Source organism: Megascapheus bottae, chromosome 6, assembly GCF_031878675.1.
Source record: "Megascapheus bottae isolate mThoBot1 chromosome 6, mThoBot2.hap1, whole genome shotgun sequence".
NCBI classification, from domain to species: domain Eukaryota; kingdom Metazoa; phylum Chordata; class Mammalia; order Rodentia; family Geomyidae; genus Megascapheus; species Megascapheus bottae.
Window position 1 is genome coordinate 3,485,059 of NC_143514.1, and position 12,694 is coordinate 3,497,752.

Sequence of the window (12,694 nt, forward strand, 5' to 3'; positions counted from 1 at the left end):
CATAACAAGCCTCAATAAAATCAAATAATCAAAAGCATACAGAAATTATGCTATGCTCACAAGAAATCTAACAATACGGTATTAAAAAATCTTCGCTTTTAAAGAATAGAAGCAAAATACTTCTAAATAACATTTGAATATAAGCCCTAATCACAAGGGAAATTAGAAAACATTTTCCTCAAAATATCACATGTTAGTCAATGACAGGTAACAGATTGCAGCTTTGAATATTTTTACAGAGAAACTACATGTGTGTAGATGTAACGAAGAAAGAATCAAAGAGATTAGCTAAGCTTTTAGAATTGGAGCCTGGAAGAAGAACGGTAAATAAAGCCTAAAGTAAATGAGAGGAAACAATATACTAGAAAGGAATGGACAACACTAAAGCTCAACAATTTTCTGTACTCTCTGCAAAAACCCTAATATTCATTTTGTGTTTAATTGTATAACCAGAATCATAGATAGCTATGGGAAAAAATAGTAGAAGAATATGGGAATACAATGCCAATTATATGAAATTAAAAGAAAGGAATTGTTTCTGGAGTAGATTGTAAGAGGAAAATAAACTCAGAGGCAGGAAAAAACTCTGGAGTAATAGAAATGTTCTGTATGTACTTTTTACATTGTGGTTACATGACGTTGTATACTGACCAAGGTACATTTAATTAAACATCAACTATGTAGCCTGCTTTTACAATTCAAGCAAGGCACTGCTCTGACCTCTTATGGCAGGGGCCTTTGGGCAACATTCAGTAAAGGCTTCAAAAACATCCACGTCTGGAACAGTAACATCTCTATACATTACCCTGACAATAACAAATTTTAATACAGAAAATAATTTCAAAAAATCCATATCATCCTCAGTCTAGGTTCATGCAGGATGCATGATGTGCTTCACTATGACAAAAAAACTACAAGCACCTCTGTGACCCACACAGGCTAGTTTCCTTTCAGTAATGCACTACAACTACCAATACTTACCTCTTTGGGAAGAACAGAAAATGAGGTTTTGGATAAATTGGGGGGGGGGGTGAGGTAAGAAACCCATCCCACATATCATTTTCTCAATGGAATTTGTCTCGCTGGCAAATTTAGTAAAATTCGCAATACACCAACTGCACGGCATATGGCATTTAATAGTTAACACTAAAATGGGCAAAAGCAAAATTAATGCCAAATGTACATACTACAAAAAATCAGATATATATATATGTATGTATATATAATGCAAAAGATCACATCAATCTCTAGGATTAAACCCTTTTCATTTAACTAAATAAGCTGTTAATCACAAGCAGTATGTGAGAATTGACAGGCTTCATAAGGCAAAAGCCACATCACTAATTTAGCATAGCCTTGAGGTTGGCCTGTCTTCCCCTGATAGGAGAGACACATAAATGTTAGAAGACAAATAAAAGACAGCTAATTTCCTCAAACACAATCCTTGCAAAGGCGGGATCCTGGAGGCAGAATTAGTAATGATTACACCTCAGGAATTCAAGGTGATATGGCTGAGTCAGATGCCAAGGTATATAATGCTCCAGTACTGCCTGGAGGGGTGAGGAGACCATAGGACAGACTCTTCCACTGTCTGATTGCTTCTATCAGGCTAACTGGTAAGACAACTTTGCAAGCTGTTTCACCTCAACTAGAACTGGCTAAACAGCGTTTCTGGTTTGAGGTTTTCTTTTGAGTTTTTGGTTTTTTGGTTTTGAGTTTTGCTAAACTGCAGTGGAGTGAACATTGGACATTTCTGAGAACTACGCACACTCAACTTGTGCCCACTTTTAACCTGCTCCAGGGCTGCTCCTGGTTGTGATCCTACTCCTGAACTGCCCACCATGACTGCATGGAGCTGCCTGGTGACAGGAGCTGGGGGATTTCTGGGTCAGAGGATCATCAGCTTCCTGATGGAGGACAAGGACCTGCAAGAGATCAGGCTCCTGGACAAAAGCCTCAGTCCAGACATCAGAGAATTTTCTAGTAAGTGAGCACAAGGCTTCTGGGTGTGGCTCCATGGGGAACCCTGGGTGTGGGGGTGAGATCTGGTTGGGGAATGGAAGGATGCTTGGGCCCCTCAGGATTCCTTAACTGAAACCAGGCAAGACAATGAGTTAGGACTGACCCAGCCAAGTGGGCAGGGAACAGCTGTTGGGACAGTGGACTATGACCTGCCCCAGAACTGAGAAGGAAGACACAGGAGGTCACTGGGCTGCCAGTGGTTTCTAGCATAGAAATCACTCACAGATATCCCCCTAGGCTCCAGACCTTTAAAGTACTGAGGACTGTGGGTTGCTCCCCTACTGATTGCCAGAGATGGATTATTTTCTATTGCTTGCTGGTTTTACTCTGGTGTTGCTGGAGTTTAAAGTAGTCTATCCAGTCTGTTGGATGAAATAAAATACAAGCAGTTTTAGTAGATTCAACATGTGTGTGAAAGTTAAGAAGAGACAGAGAAAATAAATGTGAGTGCTGCATAAACAGGGCACATGGCACAACCCAAAAGCAAGGGCCAGCCTGAGTACACACTCACGCAGATTCCTCCTACAGTCTTCCGCTGGCCCCCTCCATTCCTCAGTCCCACTAAGAAAAGCAGGCAGAATGTTCTGGAGAGTCTGTTGTTTTTTCCATAACTGCTGCCCCTGCAGCACACACAGCTGGTGGACTGACAGGGCATTGCCACACACTTCATCCCCACAGCCTCACACTCTGCTGTAGAAACGGCAGGAGAAGGCCCAGTCACCTGATTGTGAGGCCTCAAAGTTCCAGAAAGAAAAGGTTATTTGGTAAATGGAGAGGCAGAACTCAGTTCCTTTTTGCTCCCAATGTGAGGAACCTGTTTCCTGTTCCCTTGCCCTAGCAAGTGTCACTGGATGTGCAAGCCAAGGCTGTGTAAAGTGTTACCCGATAAATATCTGGGCTCCCTTCTCAAAGATGAGTAATCAAGACATAAGTGGGTAGGAGGCTGGAATTTACAGGGAAGTGTTGTTTATCTTTTCTCGCCAGCTAGTGGTGCTTAGGGGTTCAGAAGGGCTTCCTAGGCAGAAGGAAACACCAGGGAAGGAGACTCCGTGCCAAAGGGTCTTCATTATCCCCAGAACATGATTTCATTACTGTGCAACCTAATTTGCCCTTCTGGAGCTAATTTCTATAGTTCTTCTTAGTCAGTGAGAAAACTAGGCACTGATGACTACTACTTTCCCCCCTCTAAATGGTCAACTGACTCCTGGTCCAGAGAAGGCTGTCTCTTTTGCTGTCCTGCTGTATGCCCCAACAGTTTCACTGCACACACTCCTCTAGCCAAGGAGTGTTCTAAGTCTCCCCTGGATACACCTTCAGCCCTCCCTGGTACACACAGGGCCTTCTACAGCTCCCTAGGGATGCACCCATTCTCTTCTCTGCTTCTCTCAGAATACTCCAGATTCCCACCTTACTACTTTCTTACTCATGTGTCTGAATAAAAGTAGTCATGGGATCACTATCCTTTATAAGCCTAGTTTTTCGGCAATCTATGAAAACGTGCAGCTAATGCCAGGCAGGGAAGAGGAGCTGCCAAGCTGGTGGGGGGAGGACAAAGGGGGCTGGGGGTCTCACAGCTGTGAAGCTTGGGAGGGGAAGCAGAAGAGCAGGAATGGAGATCCCTGTGTCCTCCCCCAACCAGAAATCCATGTAGCATGTTTGCTGTGATAACCCGTGGCTCTGGGCCTCTCTTGTCTGTCAACCTTAACTCCTCTGAGCCAGTCTATCTGAAGACACTACAAAGAAAGAAGGGAAGGAAAGAAAGAAGGGAGGAGCAGCCAGATGGAGCAGAATCAAGGCAGTCCATCCACTCTCAGGGACATATCTCATTCAAGTAGCCTCTCCTGTCACCCTCTTCCTCCACTATAGAGGCTTTCTGGGGAAGCCTGGCAAAGAGAGGGGCCTGGCCTAACCAGCACTCGGCAGAGAGTTAAGAGATACAGTAGTCCTACTTCATTCCTAAATTCAGATCAACTGAGTCATTCTTCTCTGCCTCCAAAGTGGATTGTAAGCAACTAGATCTACCCTTTGGCTGGAGGGTGAGTGAGCAAGGCTTGAAAGCAGGGTGTTCTGCATTAGAGTCCCACTACAAGTGTGTTCTTACATCTGTCCCTGAGCAGCTCTGGCCTCACATGCCTCACCTGAACTTCAGATATCAGGAGGAAATCCGAAGTCATTCAGGAAATCAGCAGGAAAGGAAATTACATATTTGTGTATAAATTATATAGTGAGGCATTCACACAGACTGCATGAACCACTGTGCTTGTTTTGGTGGCCAGGAAGGTGACACCATGACAAGCAGTGTCATCTAGGGTGGATTTCAGAAGAAACAACACACTGGTGTGTTGCCCACTGCCCTGGGATGACATCAGAAGCAGTGTCTTGGTTACTGACTGCGTTGCTGCAGTGATGTCAGCTCTCACAATATCTGGTATCTTAGAGGTTTCCTTAAGTCCACCACTGGAGCCATTCTAAAGTCCTCATCAGTAGATACACTGTACCTCTAGTCTCTCAAGCATGGACCATGATAGCTGAAGGGAAATTGCCTACTGGGTTCTACCCACACACAGTAACCACCAGGTTTTAGCAGGGAATGGCCTGAAATTCTCTATTGTTACATGTCCATCACCAATCACAGCCCTCGAACCTACCACCACCTACTCAGAGCTCAGTGACAGAAGTGCTAGTTAAGCTACTGAGCACATAGCTATTTCAAGCGTAATATCATGTCATTATTGGCTTGTTAACCTAGAGGTATGAAACTGTCATTATCAAATGCACATACAAATGTTCTTTCCTCATAGGAAGAAGATAAAAATTGAGTTTTCCCTCTTCAATCTAAGCCTCACAACCTCTCCATTAGATCTTGCTACATATTAACAACTTCAATTTTTGTCGTCAGTCTAGGCCTGGACACTGTCCCTGAGCTCTTCAGCACAAGACTAGAGCTCTACCACCTAAGCCACATTACCACTTCCTGCTTTCTGGTGGTTAACTTGGAATAAGAGTATCACAGAAGGACTGGGAGTTTGGCCTAGTTATAGAGTGCTTGCCTAGGATGCACAAATATCCAGGTTCGATTCCTCAGTCCCACATACATAGAAAAAAGGCAGAAGTGGTGCTGAGGCACAAGTGGTAGAGCTCTGACTTTGAGAAAGCCCAAAGACAATGCTCATGCCCTGAGCGGAAGCCCAGGACTGGCAAGAAAAAAAAAAGAGTACCACAGAATTTCATGCCCCAGATGGCTATGAACTACAGTCCTCCTATCTAGTCCTGAGTATCTGGGATTACAAGCGTGAGCCATCGGACACCGCATACGGACTTCTCTTTATGAAATGAATTTTTATATTCTACTCACACAGTAAAACCACAGTTCAGATGCATTTCATCAAGCAGGATGTAATGAGTACGATTTTCCTGTTATTCCCATTGAGTGCTATAGATTTTCATTCCTTGATCTGCTTTTAGCTATCCACTAACTGAATGTGCTTTGTCTCCAAACGTGATCACATCAAATTGAACCAGGCAGTGGACACCTGCATGAGGGACTCTTTGGGGCCATCAAGAAAGTTTCTCATTACCAGGTCTCCTATTTCCACAGAGCAACAGACAAAGATCAAGGTGACAGTGCTGCAAGGGGACATTCTGGATGCCCACTGTCTCAGGAGAGCCTGCCAGGGAGTCTCCGTTGTCATCCACGCTGCTGCTCTGATTGATGTCACTGGTGTCAATCCAAGACAGACCATCATGGATGTCAACCTCAAAGGTACAGTACCTGGGGGAAAGTTGCAACAGATGGCAACGCGAATGAAATTGCAGATGATGAGAGGAAGAACATGAGCCATTACACAGCTCCTACCTGCTCTGGGTTTGCTGCAGCCTTGGCTCACTAGTCCCACCTGAGAGAACTCAAGGCTGTGGGTTCAGTGGTGCAAATGAGAAACCACCACTGACAAGGGGCAAGATCGTGGAAGGCCCCACAGGCTCTCCATGGGTGAGCAGAGATTTACATCCACCTGTACCTCTCCAGATGCTAGGAAAGCTCTTCCTCCTGCTTCTACATTCCAACCTCAACTAGACTCAGACCCCAAACCCATGACAGCCATTCACCCTGCATCCCTGGACAACCAGACCTTGTAGCAGCCTCTTCACCATGCTCTAAGCTCCCCCATCCACAGCCCTGCCCAGCTAAAATCAGGTTTCCTCCAGAGAGGACCAGCAAAGCCTGCTCAACAGAGCTCTGCTAGGACACATGATGAGAACACTGCTACTATTCGGGAGGGCATCCCCACTGAGCACTGGATAGTCTTGAGGAGCTGCTTCCAGCCAGATGCGAAGGGTCCCCCTCACCTGCTCATCGCTAAATGACTGTTGGCTCCTTCTAACATGCAGGTTCTTAATCTAGCTCACATATAGACACATTCCCTCAGGGAAACCAGTCTTGTAACTTTTGAAGTACCTCTGACCCCCAAGGGCCATTCTTTCCAGCCCCAGTACATCTACTGCTTTTCCTTTCATAGCCTGACTTTCAATTTCACATTTCCATGGTTCAGTTTCTAAAGCCACCAGTAGTTTTGGATTTACAGCAATATCTCAGAAGTTATCCATTCTAGTATCCAACTCACCTCACCCATCTCTATCCACTACGTGGGAAGCTGTTACAAGGCCTCAGTTCTGGTGCCTGTCTTTTGAGGACATTGTCCAACAAAGAATGCTGGAAGTGAAAGGAGTGACTTTACTAAAAATTGTCATAGGAGAAAAAAAAAACTTCACATTTATTCTGCCAAAATTAAGAGCAGCATTTCTTTGCCACCACATTTCCCTGAAAACAAAAGCAGACTGAAAGTCCTGAAAATAATATTATACTAAAAGGGACAGGAGTTTTGCCTAGTAGCAGAACGCTTGCCAAGCAGGGACGAAGAACCGGATTAGAAAAGATAGAAGTGTTGCTGTGGCTCAAGTGATAATGCCATAGACGTGAGGAAAAAGATGAGGCCAGTACTCAGGCTCTGGGTTCAAACCCCAGAACGGGCAAAAAAAATTACAATTAGATTCTTATATAGGTAACAGTCTAACACTGAATCTAAAACATACACTGTCTTGGCAAATTTCACTCCTTAGTTCTCTGCCACATACAATGGAAAACATCAGTGCAGACCCCAGAGTGAAAACTGGAAACAATTACTGCCAGCCCTGCAATTCATACCTGGGGAATTAAGTCAGAGAAAGACTTAGAAGAGGCTTCAAAAGACACACAAAATCCACAGGAACTAGATAACAACTTGGTAACTAATGCATAGAAAAGCATTTAGCAAAGATTCATCAACTTATCAGATAAGCAAAAACAGCAGACTAATGGACATTTACTTGGGAGATTGCCCAACTATCTAAAAAAGTGTTGCCCCATGAGAATGTGCAATAAAAATGGACTGTTATTTTAATGATATATATAAAAACATCAACTTCAGTGACTATTTGAACAAGAGAAAAGAAAACACAATAGGTACAGAATCACAAACACAGATTTATACATGCAGTCATACACAGGAAGATAGGATTATGGTCGCACACAGCAGACTCAGCATCTATTAATGTGGACATTTTCCCTGTGGATGTGGCTAGCACTGCCCATATTTGACTCTGGGACAGAAAAAAGCACACTCATCCCTGTGGTTCCTCCATTGAGTACAGAACAGAGGTGACCATGAATGTGAAGACAGGGAAAACCCCCTGCTGTGTCTCCTCACATTCACACCATATTCCTCATTGGCAGGTACCCAGTTCCTGTTGGAAGCCTGTGTCCAAGCAAGTGTGCCAATCTTCATCTATACCAGCTCAGTGGACGTGGCAGGGCCCAACAACTACAAGGAAATCCTCCACAATGCCCAGGAGGAAGATAACCACGAATGCATGTGGACTGACCCCTACCCACACAGCAAAAAGCTGGCTGAGAAGGCTGTGCTGGCAGCCAATGGGTGCCCTCTGAAAAACGGTGGCACCTTGCACACTTGTGCCTTAAGGCCTATGTACATCTATGGGGAGGGAAACAAATTTCTTTTTCACATTGTGAAGAGAGCCCTCGAAACCAATGGTGTGCTTGAGAAAACAGGCCCGTCATCTCTGGTGAATCCAGTCTATGTGGGCAACGTGGCCTGGGCCCACATTCTGGCCTGCAGAGGTCTGAGGGACCCCAAGAAAGCACCAAACATCCAGGGGCAGTTCTACTACATATCAGATGACACACCTCACCAAAGCTATGATGACTTAAATTACATCGTGTGCAAAGAATGGGGCCTCAGCATGGATTCTAGACCAGGCCCTCCTCTATTCTTGATGTACTGGCTTGCCTTCCTACTGGAAGCGGTGAGGTTCCTGTTGAGTCCAATTTATGACTATCGACCCCATTTTACTCGGCATTTACTGACGATCTCAAACAGCATGTATACCTTTTCTTACAAGAAAGCCCAGCGAGATCTGGGGTATGAGCCACGCTTCAGCTGGGAGGAAGCCAAGCAGAAAACCACAGAGTGGATTGGTTCACTTGTGAAGCAGCACAAGGGGACACTGAAGTCAAAAGCTCAGTGACATGATGCCAGCAGATGGTGACCTGTGTGTTGTGTTATTTTCCCGACCTCCACCTAGTTACCTCCTGTGAGAGACTGGGGCATAAGCCCTGATCCACTCTTCTTGATACAAGGGCCAACTTAGTGTCATCCTTAGCCACTAGTGTCTTCCTTAGCCACCACAAGCCTTCCCAACCTGTGACCCACCCAGAAGCTTCCTCCCCTAACCCTGAATCTCCACACAGACTATCTTCTAAGCTGCACCTGCACTGTCCACACCCCAGAAACTGCTGTGAGCCACTCCAGGTCTCCTGGTACTTGGAGCTTAGACTCTTGGTTCTTTTGCCCTGCTCAAAAGATATAGCATTTCTGTTGGTTGGGTAATACCCATTCCTAGTAATAGTCAGTGCAGAGAACAATAAATACTGTGTGTCCAATACGGATAATAGTGTATCTGTTGAAATGCTTTCGTGTTTTTCTCTTCTGACTGTAGTAAGCCTAAAATAGATAAATATTTTAAAGCAGCCTGGATCCTGGAGGGGAAGACGGTGGAAGTGCAGGACAGGAGCAGAAGACTATGAGCTACTCTCTTTCAGGCATGGACTAGAAGCCAGGCCCATGATCCCACAAAAGGTGCCTGTTTATGGATCTTCTACTCAAAAGAACGTGTACATAAACATTTTAAAGGCCATATTTACACACAGACTAGTGAGAGAACTGTAGCATATTCTAGATTGAAACTCCAAAATCTATTGCCTTTAAATAATTAATAACTATAAAACATAAATAAAAGGATATTGAAAAGGTTGGAAGGGGCAGGAGCTAGTGAGAGGGAGATGGGTGAATGGAAAGGGTACAGGAGTTGAATACAATCACAACATTCAATGTACATGTATGACAAAGAATTGACAAATGTGAAAAGAGTTGAGGGGGGGCCAGGAGTTTAGCCTAGTGGTTAAAGTGCTTGCCTAGCATGCATGAAGACCCGGGTTCGATTCCTCGGTACCACATACATAGAAAAAAAACAAAAAAAAAGGTGGAAGTGGGGCTAAGCTCAGGTGGTAGAGCTATAGCCTTGAGAAAACCCAAGGACAGTGCTCAGGCCCTGAGCTCAAGCCCAGGACTGGCAAAAGAAAAAAAAAAAAAAAAAAAAAAAGAGTTGAGGGGGAAGAAATAGCAAATATGGGGAGACAATCATGGGAGGGGTGAATTATCAAGGGGGCCTGGAAACATACATGTGTTAAATTTTAACCTCTGAGGTTTGTGTATTTAATATAAATCTAAAAGATTAGAAGGCAGACCGGGAGTTTGGCCTAGTGGTAGAGTGCTTGCCTAGCATGCAGGAAGACCCGGGTTCGATTCCTTGGTAGCACATACTTAGAAAAACCCAGAAGTGGTGCTGAGGCTCAAGTGGTAGAGTTTCTAGCCTTGAGAAAAATCCAAGGATAGCCCTCAGGCCCTGAGCTTAAGCCCAATATTGGAAAAAAAAAAAAAAGGTAGAAGGTATTCTGGTAAAACGTACTTTACATGCTGGAGGCTGGACAGAATGGGTTACAGAGGGTGCAATTTCTTTCTTTCTTTCTTTTTTTTGGGGGGTGGGGGTCAGACATTCAGTTTTTCTACAGGGTCTGGTCCCTGTCCTTGACCACTTGAATTTAAACAAAGCAAGCTTTAAAGACAGACACAGTGCCATCTCTGCTTTTCTAGCAGTTAACTGGTATAAGGGTCTGAGGGATTTTTATGATCAGGCTGGCTTTCAATGGCCAATCTAAGATCACAGCCTTCCAGGTGGTAAGAAGGGTTACAGCCATGGGCCATTGGCATGTCACTGAGAATTTCTTTTTTTTTCTTTTCTTTTCTTTTTTTTACAAATCCTGGGCTTAAGCTCAGGGCCTGAGCACTGTCCTTGGACTTTCTCAAAGTTAGAGCTCTACCACTTGAGACTCAGCAAGACTTGTAGCTTATTTTTATTTATGTATAAGGTACCGAGGAATAAAACCCTGGGCTTTGCACATGCTAGGCAAGCACTCTACCACTTGGCCAAATTCTTTTCCCCTGGAGTTTCATTTTTCAAAGAATAAGAATACCAAGGAGGGCTCAGTGCCAATGGCTCATGCCTCTAATCCTAGTTACTGGGTAGGCTAATATCTGAGGATCCCAGTTCAAAGCCAACACACAGTGGAAACTCCATGAGATACTTATCTCTATTTAACCACCAGAAAAACAGAAGGTCAATGTGTGGCTCAAGGGAAAAGGGGCTAGCCTACACGGAAGAGATCAGAAACAGCAGCAAGGAATTCAAACCAAGCAAATACCAAAGAGAAAAACAACAACAACAAAAGAATTTGAGGAATGATTGAGTAGAGGGGTGAGATGGGAATTTGTTCTTTCACAGTGAAGGATTTCAGGAAGGTAAGAGAAGATGGACACTGACTGAGTGAAACAGACAGTGGCAGCCTTCTATAGGCTTCCTGTTTTCTCTGGTGAACATGGTTTCTTTGGTTTTGACTGCCTCTTATACACATGCTGGTCAGGCAAAGCATGTGAAGAAGACCTCTTGGGACAAATAAGACAGCAAAGCTTGGAGCAGCTTCTATTTCCTGCTGCTTCTCCCTCGCTAGGTCTAGGATATGTTTTCAGAAGTAGCAATTACACTTTGTAATATCTACAAGAAGATGAAGAGGTCTAACCTTCATTCCTCAATCTGAAGAATGTCTACTATGTCACTTCTAGTCTCTTGCCTAGAAGAGACTAACCCCTCCACCTAAAGAAATACACATGCTACAGCCCTGAGGATGAGCACCATTCACTCCTTCCCTGGGGCAGGCTTGCCATCATTAAAGAAAGGTATAAGGTATAGTGTTCACAGAAGAACTTGATGGGAGAGAAGCTAGTCATGTGGATGCTTCCAACAAAGGGTGCCATGTGGCAAGGAACTTTGTGAGCACAGATTTTTGCTCATGTTCTTCCAAAACAAGGGCCTAACATGCCACAGCCATGCTAAGCATGGCAAGAAGAGGACTCACAGAGATGAAACCAGAAAGAGGCCTAGATCATTAAAAGAAAATCAAAGCTCTTCACCCCTTTTTGTTCTCTTTCTAAACCAATCTTTCCTTAGAAACAGCTGACTCGGTGTCACTATGAGATATATAGAGACTGTGTAAGGAATGACTTGACAGAGACCAATCAGATGACAACACTGTCCATTACCATCACAGTACACCACTAAGAGAGGGTTAATGGGTAATTCTGCATTTACATTTTTTAAAAGTGAGAACATTTGTTTTTCATGAGGTTGGGGAACATAATTTTCCATAGAGAAGGTTGCACTTCCCATAACTAAGTGTCCAGGACCAATCTTCTACTTGACCCCTCCTCTCCTACACTGATAAGGAATAAACACATGAGTATTTAGAAACAGACACAAGTGGTATAACATTAACTTCTTTCCACACCACTCCCATATGCAGCTCTCCATCTATGTCATTACAATACCCTTAATCTAAGGTAGCTAGAGGGCCAGGAGTTTGGCCTAGAGCTAGAGTGCTTGGCTAGTATGCACAAAGACTCAGGTTCAATTCCTCATTGCCACATACATTAAAAAAAAAAAAGAGAGAGAGAGCCGGAAGTGATGCTGTGGCTAAAGTGGTACAGCTCTAGCCTTGAGAAAGTCCAAGGACAGTGCTCAGGCCTTGAGCCCAGGACTAGCAGAAAAAAAGCAATGATAGCTAGAGACTGTCACCGCATTCCAGGGCCTCCTGGAATGTTGGATGTTTTCAGATAAGGAATTCTCACAACAGAGGGGCTATCAGAAGCCCTCCAACTTCCCTTCAACTCTGTGAAGCTGGATGTCCACAGAGAAAACAATGACTTCTCCTGGTCTCCCTGAGTTTCCAGTAACTAAACTCACCTTACCAACAGATGTTCACAGATTCTCAATCATCATCATGCTCCATTTCTGTCCCACAGAATATGACCACTGTCAATTCTGGGGAACACACACTCAGGGTCCCAAATCATGGTATTCCCACTCAATTGACTTCCTCAAGGAGTTATTTACTACTTTCCCTTCTAAATTGTCTACATATCCTACTATCTGCCCCCACCCACAG

General features: G+C 44.2%; 1 protein-coding gene and 1 long non-coding RNA gene across 4 annotated transcripts in view; one reads left to right on the forward strand and one right to left on the reverse strand.

Moving 5' to 3' along the window:
• The window catches only part of LOC150061210 (uncharacterized), a 172,094-nt gene that overhangs the window by 137,575 nt on the left and 21,825 nt on the right, over positions 1-12,694 (reverse strand). The gene's annotated exons all lie outside the window — the stretch shown is intronic.
• On the forward strand, positions 1,827-8,618 carry LOC150061215 (3 beta-hydroxysteroid dehydrogenase/Delta 5-->4-isomerase type 4-like). Its single transcript, XM_090333665.1, has 3 exons — positions 1,827-1,983; positions 5,621-5,785; positions 7,793-8,618. The coding sequence occupies exons 1-3, from the start codon at positions 1,842-1,844 to the stop codon at positions 8,602-8,604; spliced, it is 1,119 nt and encodes a 372-aa protein (XP_090189791.1). The 5' UTR covers positions 1,827-1,841; the 3' UTR covers positions 8,605-8,618.

Bases quoted from the DNA above. Each gene is read 5' to 3' on its own strand.
- LOC150061215 (XM_090333665.1), top strand. From the start codon at position 1,842: ATGACTGCATGGAGCTGCCTGGTGACAGGAGCTGGGGGATTTCTGGGT. The intron at 1,984-5,620 runs GTAAGTGAGCAC...CTATTTCCACAG, and splicing joins AGACATCAGAGAATTTTCTA to AGCAACAGACAAAGATCAAG. The intron at 5,786-7,792 runs GTACAGTACCTG...CCTCATTGGCAG, and splicing joins CATGGATGTCAACCTCAAAG to GTACCCAGTTCCTGTTGGAA.